Source organism: Hakea prostrata, chromosome 7, assembly GCF_041222555.1.
Source record: "Hakea prostrata isolate BN-2017 chromosome 7, UWA_Hpros_2, whole genome shotgun sequence".
Taxonomy (NCBI): domain Eukaryota; kingdom Viridiplantae; phylum Streptophyta; class Magnoliopsida; order Proteales; family Proteaceae; genus Hakea; species Hakea prostrata.
Window position 1 is genome coordinate 8,815,904 of NC_142606.1, and position 16,021 is coordinate 8,831,924.

At 37.4% G+C, this 16,021-nt stretch overlaps 2 protein-coding genes across 2 annotated transcripts; both read right to left on the bottom strand.

Moving 5' to 3' along the window:
* Window positions 1-1,547: 1,547 nt before the first annotated feature.
* LOC149009491 (uncharacterized) lies at window positions 1,548-7,086 on the bottom strand. The gene is made up of 8 exons (XM_089163972.1): window positions 6,540-7,086; window positions 5,526-5,610; window positions 5,197-5,265; window positions 4,096-4,208; window positions 3,316-3,427; window positions 3,105-3,248; window positions 2,298-2,472; window positions 1,548-2,175 (listed from the first exon to the last, which is right to left on the bottom strand). Exons 1-8 carry the CDS (start codon window positions 6,589-6,591, stop codon window positions 2,050-2,052), a joined length of 876 nt encoding a protein of 291 aa, XP_089020098.1. The 5' UTR covers window positions 6,592-7,086; the 3' UTR covers window positions 1,548-2,049.
* Window positions 7,087-7,611: 525 nt separating this feature from the next.
* LOC149009492 (protein PHOX1-like) lies at window positions 7,612-14,541 on the bottom strand. Its single transcript, XM_089163193.1, has 3 exons — window positions 11,865-14,541; window positions 11,501-11,766; window positions 7,612-8,640 (listed from the first exon to the last, which is right to left on the bottom strand). Exons 1-2 carry the CDS (start codon window positions 13,825-13,827, stop codon window positions 11,618-11,620), a joined length of 2,112 nt encoding a protein of 703 aa, XP_089019319.1. The 5' UTR covers window positions 13,828-14,541; the 3' UTR covers window positions 7,612-8,640; window positions 11,501-11,617.
* Between the last annotated feature and the right edge of the window lie 1,480 nt (window positions 14,542-16,021).

The following is a 16,021-nucleotide window of genomic DNA, read 5'->3' on the forward strand; positions in this document are numbered from 1 at the left end:
ACCGCTGGTATTTCATATTGAAAAGAGTGCCAAATGCATCAATGCAGAGTTGGTAGATTGGTAAGAGCCATATTTCTCAATGGAGATGTCATGAATTTCTATGAAAAAAGCTCATTTTTTTCTTCCAAACTCTTGGCGTTTTATGTAGAGATAGTAAATTCTAAGAAATGATTCTCCATTTGCTTAGGACTAGTTTGATGATGACCAAAAAAATGAAAAACTCCTAACCTTTCATTTTTAAGGTTGAGGTATTCACCAAGTAAGCCAACTCTTTTGAGATTAACAAAACATAGATTTAATGCTTAATCTTTCTTTCTTTTTTCTTTTTTTTTTTGGTTGCCAACCCCGGTTTCTAAGGCTTTGCCTTGACTAATCCGGTGTTCGACCTGGGTCACACACCTGACTGTAGCGGATGAGTCTCCCAGTGAGGATTTTTTACATCCACAAAGTTTCGGTACTGGAACTTTGCTTAAGCATGTCAGTGGTCGCTTATCATGTGATGTTTATTTGATAGTCCAACCGTCCAAGTTCCACGGGGAAAGTTGACTCTTGAAGAAACTTAAATCATTTATATTAACGTTGACTTGTGAAGATATTTAAAGCATAATTTTGATATAAAGTTAGGTCAAACCGGGCTGAAAAAGTAGCCACTGATAACCAACCATACTATAACGTGCCATTTATATACAAAATGCTGGAAACCACTAGAAAAATGGAGAACATTAAAGCATCACAGGTGTAGTGTTTGATTAGCAAGAAAAGCAAATTTAAAATTTCTCTTGAGTTATTGATAGCCTCTCATTTGATCATTATACTTTCATTGCAATGCCAGAATGCCACATAGAGAGAGAGAGAGAGAGAGAGAGAGAGAGAGAGAGAGAGAGAGAGAATTGGTGAAGGGTGGTGGGTTGGTGGCCTTTTGTTGCCACTAACGTTGCCTTCACTCTCCCTCCTGTCCTAAGCCTGCTGTGGTGCGTGTAATGCAAGAAGTAAGAATCGATTAAAGAAGGGACTTGCAGGTATTGCTTCCCTTCAGAGTCTAGTTAATTAGTTTTTCAAAAGAAAGAGACAGTTAAATTAATTTCTAATCAAGAATGATTCTCATATATAAATGGGCTTTTGGCTGTTTTGGGGAAGGGGTATCTGAATTGGAACACAGAACCTACCCTATTGCCTTCTTTTCGTGTTTTAAATAATACTTAGTGAATGAATCTTGTTTTCCATTAATTTGCCATTTAGGTCCCAATTATTGTTTTGTCATTCATGGCTGTCCTACTGTCCTTGTCCTGGTATTTTGTTATTTTAATGGCAATAAAAATGCCAGGTTGACCTTCTAGGAAGTTTTGGCTGACCTGTGATGGCTTGTTTTTCCATATAACAAAGCCCAAGTCCAGTCAAGCCCCCAGTGAAGCCCATAAACCAGATACTTACCACCATTTGGACCAGAACAGACCTACAGGCCAGCTTCCACAGCTTAAACAACAATCCCATGGGTCCTCACCTAACCTTGTAGGCTAGTTTTTGGAGAAGCTTAAGCAGTGCAGATATGGTTTTTTGAGGAGAAACCCTAACAGATTCTGACTTGCTTCTTTCATGTATGAAGGTTCAAAAGTAATCAAGAATTGGAAGTTGGAACCTAATTCCAGGCTCTAGGAAATTAATTTCTCATCCAAATCAGCGGGCACTATCTCAAATAAAACAACAATCTGAACAATGCTTATGGTCATTGGGAGATTCTCCTACACTGGCAAGCATGTTGATCCCCTGCTATAAAATAATATTTCTTTGTATTCATATTCACGACTCAGTTTTGCATTAGACACAATTCCTGTATACTCTGCATTGAGGCTATGGAGCCAAAGAATAGGGGTGTGGGTTGTTCTGTTCAGCATATCATTTAATTTAGCTTTAACATCGACAAAGTTATTGTAGCATTAATTCTTTGGAATCAGCACATGCTTACATAGTACATGGTAGAAACCCCCCAAAAAACCCAAAGTCACCATAAACATAACTTATATTACTGTGAACAAACTTATTTCTGTGGCTTCAGTCTTCTACCTTTGCTGCTGCAGAAGCATAACTTACACTGCTGTCTTTCATGGTTTTGCATTGGCTAGACTGTTCATATCTTAAGAAGTTAATCTTTATCTTCACTGAGCAGTTCTTCAACATCTGATAAACCAATTGATGGAAGCAAATATTTAGAAAAGCTAGGTAAGAAAGATCATAAGTGGTTGGAGGAACATAATCTTATTATTTTGTCTTTTTTCATATGTACCAGAGGAGATACTTACATGGATGAAAACACTAATTGGGTGCCTGCCACATATGGTGTTCTCATACTCTGACAGGTACTGTTTGAATGCATCTGGGTACCCTGTCTCAATGATATCCATCCCCATCCTGTCCAAAGCCTCAATGGACTTATAAATAGGCCCATACTTTCGGTCGTAATGCATGTAATCAAACCTGGCAATAAAGATAGAAATCAAGCTCCCAATAATAAGATTTTTGTAATGAAATTTTTACTCCTAAATCTTCATGGTGTCACCTATTAAATAGATAAAGTTCCTCCAAAATCTGTTCATTTAAAAATTGATTATGATTCACGGACCACAGTTCAGCAACTCAGTTGCATTTGAGTACATATCATAGTTGTCTAAGCATGGCTTATTTGCCCCGTCTCTGCTGTCTTGACATCCAGCTCTCACCTTCCTTGGGTGCCTAGATGCCGTGTAACTATGATATGAATAAATAACTGGCTAGTTTCTGGCTTTTTAACAGGGACACCAAATTTGTTTTGCCGGTGGATACCAAATTTATTGGCACCTTGTGCACTGAAACCCATAAGATGGGTAAAAACAAGGCAGAATATTGTATGGCCTATTTAATGAAATGGGAACAAAGAAAATAAGATTTGCACTGAAAAGAAATCCGCAAAACTTTTAGTTGAAGAATAGAGTATGGAGATTACTGCTGATTCCCACTTTATGTTCAGAATTTAATTGTCATTATGAATTTATACAAACCATCATAAAAGAAAATTGCAGGGGAAGCTAACCATACACCAAAGTTTAATATAAGTTAGTTGTGAAGCATACCGAGATCCCCAGTGGCAAAAATCTGAAGAAACAGAAAAGAAATTCTTCGGGTCATCAACATATTTAGCCAGCAATCGTCCATACATGGCTTCATTTTCTGAATTCAGTGCCCCAACCAAAATGGGTACAATTTTGACTTCATAACTGCATGCATCCAGTCAATCATCAGGTGAATAACATGAGAAAGAAGCTTAATGTAAGAGGAAATTACCCCTGAAATACTTTGGCAAGATATGGCAAGTGCATCTCCATGCTATGTTCTGCTTCATCTACATGAAGATCCATGATTTCAAACCTCCCTGTGGCTTGTAGTTCTTCATTGACTGTCAACCAGAGCTGGTGTGACTTCATTTCAATCAAAAGGGCCAGTAAAAGAAAATTAAAGGACTCTAAGTGTCACCCAAAAAATTAGAATGCAAAGCATGAGAGATGGATGGTTATTTCAACTTCAAGTCAATGTGAATAAACAGAAATTATTTGATCATTTTCCAATACAACTTTCCCAGACTCGTTGGCATCACTTTTATATTTACAATGACACCTGATCTTTTTAGGATGCCAAGCACACTGAAATATGACAGTTATGCTTTTGCCATCAAAGTCTGTAGACATCAGCTTCCTAATTAAACCATTCTAGGAGACCAGTAATTTTATTTATTATTATTATTATTTTTTTAATATTTTGTAAAAATCAGTAGGAACTATTTTCAATTAAAACACTCGTAACTAAAAAAAGCATGAAAACAAATACAAGATCCTATGCGTTGTCCTAGACTACAAAGCCAAAATGTTGCAGTTTAGAAAACTGAAGTAATAGTTTCTCAACAGCAGTGCTGAGGGGAGAAAAAAAAGAATTCTCCTCCTTTTTGATACACAGAAGATACTGCCTCATGTAGAGAGGAGCAAAACAGCCCAACCATCAAGTTGATCAATAAAAGAGTTGTCATTCACATACATTATTCGACAGAAAAGGTAGAGAAAATTACAATACCTTCCAAATCAATTGGTAGATCACCCAAAGGAGTCTTGTAAGATGTGGCTCTTGAAAGAGCACATCTTGGAGTGTAATAATGATGAGATGGCCCCAGAAGGAACACCCTAGAACTGAATTCAGATAGCAGTTCATGAATCAGGAATGAAAACAAAGCAAAAACAATAGTCCTTACTCATTACAAGCATCAAAACGCATGAAACAATATGCAAAAGGTAAAACAAGTTAAACCTCACACAAATAGACAAGTTTTTATCCAGAATCAATGGGATTGTTAGCTTGGAATTTATGAATTCAACAAGCCATCCCACCAGGGAGGACTTTATCTAATTATAAACCTATATCTGATGTAAATTATAAAAAAAAATCACCACTCCGTAATTGAGTTAAAAACAAAGAAAGAAAAAAAATCATAATTTCAAAAACTTATCTACAATCATGGACATGATACTTCCTAACAACACATAGTCAAGAGGTCATGGTTTCAGTTTTGAGTGAGTTTCAGTCACCCAATGGTGGTAATGAAGCTAAAATTAGAATCTGAATCATAGTGGTGCAACCAGGTACATTTTTGAAGCTTCGTTTGCTAGTGTTGCCATGTTATTTTTCCCCCTCAAGGCCTTGATCCGCGTGGATGCTGTGACAACTATGCAAATCTTTCATGATGACTCGATTGTTGCAAAGTGGGTATTGATGGAGGATATGATGCCAGAAAAGTTTTGTCTACTGGAAACAGATATGTTTATCAGAACCAAACCCATTGTGTTTTGCTCGGAAATAGAGCAAATCCCACCCCATCACCAACCCTGAAGCTTTTAACAGGCATACCCAATTAAGTCACATTTTGCAAACTTCTTGTTAAAGATACAGTTTTGGTTAATTACACTACAGAAATGGTAAAAGCCAGTTAGCATTATGGAGCAGTGGTATAGAATCAGAAGGTTTTAAGAAAAATAACCAAACTATTTAGCCGCTCAAATTACATACGATATTCAATTAGATGTATGTAATACATGAAAAGTGCCATGGTAGATGGAACAAAAAAAGTAGGAAGAACAGATGAAAGTAATGCATCCCAACAAATTATGAAAATGAACACACATGTTTGCTGGATCAATGTTGGCAAATGCAAAAGCTGCTGCGCGACCCGAATACGAATAACCAGCATGCCTGTTGTTTCAGTGACACCAAAAGAAAGTTAGATCACCAGCAAGTGATTACACAAATGATTATAAAATGTAATGCTAGCATCACTGCAAGGTCAGGGGAGGGTCACAATGTATGCAGTCTTACCCCCTGCTTTTGCAAAGAGATTGCTTCCTGATTCTAAGGCTTGACCAATTGGTCACCGTGGAACAATCTTTACCATTGCACCAATATACACCAATGATGCTACATGTAATGTTAAGAAATGAATGAGATAAACTTACGGGGCAATTACACCTCTTACATCCGGAGACTTGGCCAGACCAGTAGCCCTCAGCCATCCCTCAAGCTCTTCTTCTAGTTTGCTTGCTGATACAACAGAAAAGAAAACAGATAAGGAGAAACACATTCAGAACTAACATAAAGCTCGAAGAAACTTAGGAAGGATCTCATAATCTTTCTACTCATATTAATTATGATGTTTTTTGATCTTTTTGTGCTTCCTGATCAATAAATGGCACACATAGTAAATTGCATAGGTTGCAACATGAAAACTGATTCAGTAAAAGCAAAACTGAATTGTCTTATATGTACTGTCGCATGCATCACTGAATACAACAAAATTCTAGTGCCTCAGGAATGGAAAGATAACCTCGGCGTCATTATGGTTTAACTTAAAATCTTACTGAAATTATAGTAATTGGCATATCTTATGTCCCTTTCCCTTCCTTGACTTCCAAATCAGACCTCACTTTAAAGAGAATCTATATCAATGATGAATATAAGGTATCTCACATGATTCACATTTTTTATGTGCTCCAGGTTCTCCAAGTTTGGAATAAGATCCTACGTAAACAAATGCAAAGAACTAACCAAAGTGCTCACATTCAAGCAGAGTGACCGCAAATAGCTCAAATCAGGCAAATTGATTACTCTTATACTGGACTATCGATCATAAACCACATTTAGACAGTTTAAGGGTGACAAATTTCTCACCTTCATGTTAAATTATCAATCAACACCAAAAATTACAAGCGAAAAAAGTCCCGCCTCAAAACCTAACTACCACTGTCATGTATGCCCAACAACCGCCGCAATTCATAACTATCCCTGTTATGAGTTATCACCCATTATAGCTTCAGTCACATTAAGACAGATGCAATAACTATACGATCAGTCGAGACATGAGATAAGAATATACCCCAACACAAAATTAAAGACTAAAAACGAAGATAAATGGTTCAAATTGAATGCACTAAGAAGAAGAAGAACTGAAATAAAAATTTGGAATGACTTACGGTTATCGCTGTACCATGATCCAGCATGAGATGCTCTTCGGATTTTCGTCATTTTAAGTAGAAATCAAACCAGGTCAAAAATCCTGAGAGAGCAAGGACGTAGAGATCCTCAACAAGTAAAGAATCTTTTAAAGCACTTCAGGAGTGGAACTAGACATATATATACAGGGAAGAAGGGTGTTCGTCTGGTAGACTTAGGTCCACTTGATGGAACCTAGCTCCCTCACCGTAAACTGGCCTTGTTAGGTTTCGTAGTAACGTTCTCTATACACACCTTTGAATAGAGAGACGAAGCTTTCACAGAATCATATAGAACACAGGACTCTTAACACCATTAATAAAAAAAATAAAAAAATAAAAAAAAATCTAACTTTTAGATTAAAAACGGATCAAGAATCCAAGGGTAAGAAAGTTTCCTTTCAATGTCATAGAGGATCCAGATTCTGAATTTTTTGAATTCTCTCACTTTGATAATTTCTTTTTGGATTCGTAGACATCAAATTCTCTTGCTCACATGTAAAATCTTACCCAAATCCAACTGCCCAGATCGGACCATTTACAGCCGTAGGAAAGTGCACTGTAATGATTAGAGGCATCAGGTTCTTCTCTTAAAGGCAATAAGTGCATCTATGACTTAGATACGTGATCCATACAAGCACCCATTCTTAGGCAGAGGTCCCCAAGAGCCAGGGGCCGGGGCCATGGTCCCTTTTGAATTTTGAAAATTTTCATCGCCCTCCTGTGAAATATTAACACTTGGACCCTTAACCTCTTAAACATCCCCTTTTCTTTCTTGACTTTTCGAAGTTTTACTATTTACCCTCTTTTCATGTTTGAAATACTAATACTTAACTTCCGATTGGAGAAAAATTTTAATGGTATTGACAATAAATAAAAAAATCATTATGCTTCGTATAAAATATTAGCATTTGACCCCTCCCCCTTCCCAATTGTTAAATTCCAACTCTGTCTGCACACATTCCTAGAAGTGCCCAGCTCATTGGGTGGGTGCCTTCAAGGAAAGGAGCCAGACCTTGGAGTCCTGTGAATTGGATAATTGAATTAAATATAAAGATTGATATGTACCTTAAAGTAAGGCATGTAAAAGAAAAAGGTATCATTACTGTAAAGCAATTTTTGCCCATAACTTTGTGAACAGCACTCAGGTTCTATTTTGTAGATGGATGATCATCTTCTGAGTTCTGACCATTTATTGTCAAGATCTCTACCAAATAAGGACATCTTGAAACCTTATAGCATTTTTTCATCTCATGTGAAATCGTTGAACAGATATGTGCAGCAAAATATACTGACTGAGAAGCAAACACATCTCAGCACTGTCCATCTTAGATGTTCTCCTGGGTAATCTCAAATGACAAATCGTGAGAAACAATAGCTGTTTAAGCAAGTGCATTTTTGAATAAGAAAACCAAAACCTTGAGGGTTTTTGAAAAGAAATTCGAACAGTTAAGATACAGGGTAAATCTTAAAATCTGCTAGCTTGTCTACAGGCAATTGAACCAGAGAAGTAAACTCAGTCCTACTGATACAAGAAGAAAGGGCTTTCCTGCTTCTAACTGCAGAGTTTCTCCAAGAATAATTTGAATTTAGATTCTGTACCTAATACTCGAACATGGTGGAAAGAGAGTTCTGTAATCAAATTGAGAATAATCAAAAAATGAAGGACATGTACAAATTAAGATTAAATTAGCAAATGAAATAGATGTACAGATACAAAGATCACTGCTGCTTCTGTATAACACTCACAAAAATTACAGAGGAGAAAACTGGCGTGTATCAATAAATTACAGACCCCTTAAACAAACAAGCCACATCATTTTACAGGTGTTATTGGAACAATAAATTACAAATGCAATCTTCTACCACTATTGCAGATCTAGAAAGAAACCAGGGTCAGATGCAGAAACCAACAAAAAGAAGTCTCTGCTACTTCATACAATCTTTCCGAGAATAGAGCACTGGTTCCCAGATGAAAAAGTAGTTGACATTATTGGCTCCTTGGCATGCACTCAAAACTTCACGCAGAAACCAACAACCTTTTTCTCTTCTTTGGTCCTAACAGAATATCAAGCATAATAATCTGAACGGGAACAATGAAAAAATATCTCATTAGAGCCAGATATGGAATCAACCTTGAAAGTAGACTCCATAGGCAGCAAATTCAAATAAAAAAATAAAATAAAATTGAATTGAACTTGTATCAATAATAACCTAAAGATAAAAATATACTTTTTTTTTATTCAATTATAATTGCTAATCCATCTTAAAAGAATATAAATGATAACAACCCCAAAACACCCCACCCTGAAAAAGAAGAGAGAAAAAATAGAAAAAAAAAAAAGATATACTATGTTTATATGGGATTTAACTGTCGAAAAAAGCAGCAAAGAACAACCACCAGAGGAAGAATTTATTAGAATTATGGTGCAAACAGAATTAAACTCTAAGGCCATGAGATGCTCCTACTCATTTGTATCAGTAAACCTTTAAAAATAAATTATGCAAAATTTCCTATTTATTACAAATATAACAATAATATAATACAAAGACACGATAAAATTTAAAACCAAACACTTCTTATTCGCCAACTTTATGCCCAAAAAAAAAAGTTTACCAAGTCTCAGCTGCAGGAATTAAGTAAACATTAAAGAAGGAATTCAATGAGGTAGAAGAGGATGAAGTACCAACCAGATACAAACATCTAAGCAAAAACCAGCCCCATGTGCTAAATTCAGAACCAGAGAGAACACACAAGAGAGAGAGAGAGAGAGAGAGATGCCAACTTAATAGCTCAAGCTTTTGGGATAAGCAGTTGTAAAATTTTATCGGAGCCAGGAAGCCAGATGTTCGCTCCACGCAAGTGTGATTGGTTCCTGTTGTGCCCCTGAAAATTTGTACCCTCAGTGCCATGTGATGGAGCCACCATTTGGTGGTGTCACTATGCTGCATTGTGTGTGTATATATGTGCGTCTGCAAATGTGGGAGGTGTCTACATACATTGTGCTACTCTTATTAAAGGCTCAAGCTTTTGGGATTAGCGGTCATAACAAAAGATATGGAGAGAGATGAAGGCTGGCAGGATCTGCACCTAGAGAATGCACAAGGAACTTTCAAGGTGGAGTCTGCAAGTACCAGGTTTCTAGAAGATTTCTATGAAGACTTGAAGACTTCAGGAGTTTCTAATTATGTTCCTTCTTAGTTTCTATTTTCATGTAAGCTTCTAGTTTCATAATTAGTAACTTTCTAATTTGAAGCAAGGCTTGTGCTCTATAAAGATGAAATAAGCTGCACAGAGCCTCCCCGTGATTTTTGAAGATTAATTAAATTAAGCTTTGCTTTGAGTTCTCTTATTTTCTTGTCCATGTATGATAAGGTTAGAGCCTCATTGTGAGAGCTCAACACCTAGAGCTGAGTAACCTCGCTGAAAGAGCTGGACCTCTATATCCTTTACTTTCTAGTGTTCATTACTGTTCCTCTCTTGTTCTAAATTTTCTGGAGCTGCGATTGTGCTGCTGCTGTTGATTGAAAGAGACCTTCAAGTCGAGATTATCTCTTTGGAACCCCTCATTTGAACAGGTGTGACTAAGAATTTATTGACTGCTGAACTTTCTTCTTCCACTTCCATCCCGCAAATCTGCTGGGTCTGTTGGGCCTTCCATCCCATCTATTCTCCCATTCAATTGATCCACCTTTCACTCCATTCATTTTTTCTGATTTCAGTCCCCCTACATCACTGGGATCCAACCATCAAAATTCTACCAGAATTACAGCATCATCTTACCACTTAAAGACCACCATTCAATGCAAGTTTTAGCTCATTCTGTTAACTATTTTGACAGACGGAAACCTGGTTATTAATTCAGTTTTTTGGATCATAACTCCCAATTCAGCCACTAGATTTGGCTCAAATTTTCAGCAGTTCCTTACTACCATCCTGTCACATTCAACGCAAGTTTAAGTACTACGTGGCTGGTTTGCCTAGAAACTCTAACCTTCTATTCACTGTCGTTTGTTTCTAATATGGTTTTGTGGATATTTTGGGGCTAAACCCCTCTTAGCCCTAAGCTAGAAATTAATCATGAAACTGTTAAATGTTGTGCCAAGATGTTAACATCAAGGTGAAGCCTGAAGAGCTATTTAGGAATACAAATAGAAACTTAACTGGAGGAAGGCAGCAAGATGATAACACCATGGTATGACCACAACCAATGCCATGATTTAAACCAGGTTATCATTTATAGATGTGCAGATCAATGGTTCCATTATACTATCAGCAATATTCACAAGAAAATAAAAGTTGTAGAACTTGATCTTAGATGGTCCATAAAAAGTTCATCAAAAGCATGGCTATGGAGATCTTTATGACTCTTGAAGGTGCAAGTTCCCTAGTCTGAATAAAGTTTTTTCAGAAAGTGCAACAAATCTAAAGAACTTCTAATGCAAGACTATACTGTTCATTCTCCTGTTCAATTTCTCCAAAATGGTGCTTTCAGACTCCATTATATAGTACAATCAGCAACAAGAAGATATCTACTCCCTGTACACTGAATGAAAAGTAATGCTGGAGTCAGTCACCTCAATCTTTCGCATTGCTGTGCTGTTTGTCAGTTGGCATTATTGTTGACATAGTATGGTTTTATATTTGATCAGTTTATTAAAAAATTATTATAACATTTACAGTTAAGATTTATAACGCAGTGTAAACCCAACCATTTTATCTTGATCCCCTTGCATACCCTTTCACTACAGAAATTTATGCTTTGCCCTTTCCTCAAACAAGTTCAGTGAGAACAAATATGCAAATAAAAAAAATTGAAAATCGTTCAAAATTTTCAGTAGCAATTTCATACCCAGATGCAATTATAAGATCAGGTATCCAGACAAAAGCTATAACAAAAAGATATTTATCTAAATAAAAAATTGATGGGCATAGTGATTACCTATTTCCTTCAGCACAAATACAGCCACGGGACAATCGAACATAGAAACTGAATCCCTTCACTGCGTTAAAGAATGCAGACTAAAACTCTGATCCAGCTAAATCAAAGAAAGATACATCACACATGCTCCAAAAGATGGTGAAGTTTTGGAACTCGTCTTCGAAATAATGGTTCCAGCCGGAAGGATGGAACGCCACTCTGCCACCTTTTAGCATCATACATTTCATTCCATGCTTGCACTATCTCATCAATTTTGAACCCGAAACCTGCAGTTAAGGTAAAATGGTTCAGATATTTTAAACCAATTAAGGAAAAAGAAAAAATAAGTAAGATTTAACAGTTTTTCGTCGGTCATCATGTTTACCATCTTGTGCATTTTCGTTGGAGCAATGGTTCTTTATCATAACTGCAATGTCAGTAGGAGAAGCCCCAGCAAGTTCAAATTTTTCAATAGCCACCTCCAGACACTCTTCCCAGACAGGCAGACCTAATTTGAATTCCACAATAGACCGTTCATACAGCATAGTACCCCATAAAAGATTTATTTGAGATCTCATATTTGCAGCGTGTTCTGCAGCTTCTTCTGCTGATACATCTTTAACATCCAAACCCGTTATCTGCAACTGGTTTTTTACCTTATCCGGTTTCAAGAGTTCATTAGAATGCTGCTCCTCCATCGCCCCCCACATCTCTGTGCCCTTCTCCATATTGTCTTCAGCACTATCAAAAAGTTCTAGAACTTCAGAAGCTGGCCATTTCTCCAGATCAACTTTGTTTCCTATAGCATAACACCAAGAAAGTTTTGCCTGCTCAAATTTCTGTTGCCCAAGTGCAAGAAGGCCTTCATAGAAGTCTGGTTTGATTCTTAGAGCTTCTTCATATCGGTTTCCTGCTTTCACATATTCTCTTTGTGCCCACTCATATGTTGTTTTAACTTGTTCAAGTATAGAGTCTGAGCCATCATCTTTGAAGAACACCCTTTTCCTGGCCCTTGACATGTGAACATTTCCCCAGTTGAACAGGGCTAGAGCTGCCATCTCTTGGAACTTCTCTGCTGCCATATCAAAAAGGCCTTGAGCTTCTTCACTCGTAACAATATCCTCCATGGCTTCTGAATAAAGCTTCATCCCAAGTTCATGGAGATCCAAATATGCATCTGAATTGAACCCAACATGGTTTTTGAACAGACGTGCAAACTGGATGATCCAGTCATCAATACAAGTTAACCCAGTTTCCATTTCCCCATTCCCATTCTCGGTGATTTTATTTTGGCTCTTCCAGGATTCGTCCTTGCCTTTACCATTTTCTGTTGCCTCAAATAATGGCTCTTGCTCAGGTTGAACTTCTACAATGTACAGTCTAAGCGATCCCTGCGAATCTGCTGACGCTTCAGCCAGTCTCAGCTCTTCAGTAGTGGTGATCGTAACCAAATCACCTTCTGGATCCCTGTATTTGATGAGAACCGCCTTCGAGCTTGGGAAGCGATTTCTAACCGTCTCCCTCATCTGGATAATGCTACATTCAACCGGTAATTGGGCCCATCTTATATCCTCTCCAAATACTAATTTCACTGTTCTAGTGGCTTCTTCCTTCTTAGAACTACTAACGTGTTCTTCCACAACCACCTTATCTTCAGCTTTCTTTTCGTCAATTTTACCTTCAGCTTTTTTCTCCTCAGTTTTGTCATCGGCTTTGTTTAACTCGTTTTTATGGCTCTTCTTTTTCTTCTTCTCTTTAACTACTTTACATGGAGGTGAAACAGCAGGAGGTTCAACGAGTTCTGGGGCCAAAATGATCCCTTTATCGTCAACCTGGTTACCCTTCTTCTCAATTGCCTTCTTCAAACCTTCTTCAAGCTCCAAAGCTGTGAGATTATTTGGCTCTGCGCTAAGAACCTTATTAACATCTCTCAAGGCTAATTCGACTCTGTTCATAGCTTCATAGCACCGAGCCCTCTTCAGTAGAGCTTTACTGTACTTTGGGGCCACTTCAAGAGCCAAATTGCACTCTCTGATGGCCCTAGGGTATTCGGCCAAACCCATTTGCATGTAACTAGCAGCCATGTTACTGTGGAGGTAAGCTACATCTATGTGGTTTCGGGGCAGCAAATTGAGGGCTTTCTCATACTTCAACATGGCTCCTTCACAATCCCTCTTCTGAAAGAGCTTGTTCCCTTCCTCTTTCAGCTCCTGAGACATGGCGATGAAGATAGCTGTGTCCTCATCAAAGGCCTTGGTGCCCTGGTCCCCCAATTTGTTCTGTTTCCCAGTTGCACCATCAGACTTCCCATCTGCCTGTGCCTTCTTCTTCCCTGAAGACTTCCCCATGGCCAACCGGAAATGATACTAGTATTTTCCCTATCTATAACCCCCAATAATTAAACCCAAACAAAATCAAAGAAGACCGGCCTCTAATAACCCAAGACCGAGCTTCTCTCCTTACCAAGCCCACAATTGTTTTCTAACAGAAAAAACCTCAAACCCCCCAATTCCTCTACAACTACAGATACAAAAAACACCTAAAATAGACAAAGAACAAATCCAAATGAAAGAACAAAAACCTATTTAAAAAATATAAATGTTCCTAATTCTCAATCAGTAAAAAGGATCCCAATTCGCCAAAAGGATTCCTTTATTCTTTACAGAAAAAGAAAAAAATTCTGACCAGGAAACTTATCTGCAAGTCGTATCCACCTCGACAAGAGGAATACAGAATACCAAGGTGAAAGCTTCAACGGAACTTGATTCTGAACAATTGCAGGCTGAGCAGCTTCGGTTTTAGGAACGAAATGGAAACCGACAACAGTTTAACGTAAACGCCACAAAAGCTGCAAAAGCCAATCTCTCTTCCTTTTTTTTTCATTCAAAATCTTCCTTAATTAAACTCTAAAATTACAGTAATAAAATCAGTGTTGGGACCCGCCATTCCCGTGAACTCCAAGCATCTTGGAAGAGTTTCATGAGTTAGAAAGACCCAAAATCGCCAGAACTCACAAAATTTCTTCATTCTTTCACCTCTGTGAAGAAAAAATGGAAGAAGAATCGGAGATGCTTTCAGCCTCTCACGTCGTTCATTTTCTAATACATCTATACATCTACAGGATCGACGCTTGTGACCCTTGGATTGGAATCCAATATAGCGTAAAAACATAACGTTCATTTGAAATGACAAAAGTACCTTTATATTAGTTTATTGAACTTTCATTATTAGCCATTGGTTTTATTACAAGAATATTCTTTTTGGACGGCTGTCAACAAAGTGATCCCTGGTAAGCCCAGGTAAAGGGTGGACAGTCGCTTTCACGTTAAAAGGTAAGAATACTTAACGAAGCCCAACTGTGTGGGTTACCAAATAAGAAAAGCCCAACTAGTGTGGACCCCATGACTACGTGCCAACACATCTACGTGGATGGGCGTGGCTAGTGACTACTTGGTAGTCTGTTGGTCATATCACCATTCAACGATATTTAAAAATTAAAAACCAGCCGGCTATAATCAGAAGGATTCGGCCGTTACGACATGTGATCTACCGGACGGTTCAAGTTGGATATTAGAAATTACACTTTATTGGTCGCTAAAATCTAATTTATTTGTTAAATATTCACTATTAGAATGCCATCTGTTTTTTCTTGTCTTTTTTTTATCTTCATTTGGAACAACTTATCAATCATTGACAAGGTTGTGCTTCCAACACATTGACGATAGCTTCGTATGTCAAGATAATAAAATCAATGAGATGTTACGTTCAAACTTCTGTTATTCCACATTTCTCTTTCCACCTCCCTCACACCTCTCCCATCTCATTCCCTATATAGGACTATAGGAGAAATGGCTTAGTGAATAAGGTTAAAAATATTTTACAATAAATTATAACACTTGTCGATATGTAATCATATTAGATACAATCGATACCATACATATCAATACATTTCTCTATTGGATTGTACTAGAATACAATAACTAGTACGACATAATACTCAACAAAGTAAGTTACGTATCTTAAAATCACTTAACATATACGATACTCTAGAATGATACCTTTTTTTATTTTCTTTTGTTTAGTAAACTATAATGATACTTTAACTTGCTAGTAAAACCTTGCCAAGTGAGTGTAGTGCCTTATGATGGTTTTTTCATCCTTGCTATCTTTTCCCGGAAATTGATTGCATATTAAGGGGTGGTGCCTTGATGTCATATTGAGGAAAAGGTAATGATATTTCCCATTGCACATGTTCTATGCGCCATATCACATGGGGTATTGGAACCTGGGGGACAAACCAACTGTAAAGCTTTGGCAATCAAGTGAAAAAGAAGGCAAAATCAAATTTCTGGGTTCTTTAAATGTTTTTTTGAATGACTGGGCTTGGCAACTTTAATGGGTAGGGTTTAGGAGAAAAAAGTTGAAGCACATTTGGAGTGAGACAAAAATGGGCTTGTTTCAGTTGAAGCCCATTTAGTACAACAAAGATGTTTCCTCAGGCTTCTACTGTTGATGGACTAGTTTTTGTTGAAGCCCATTTAG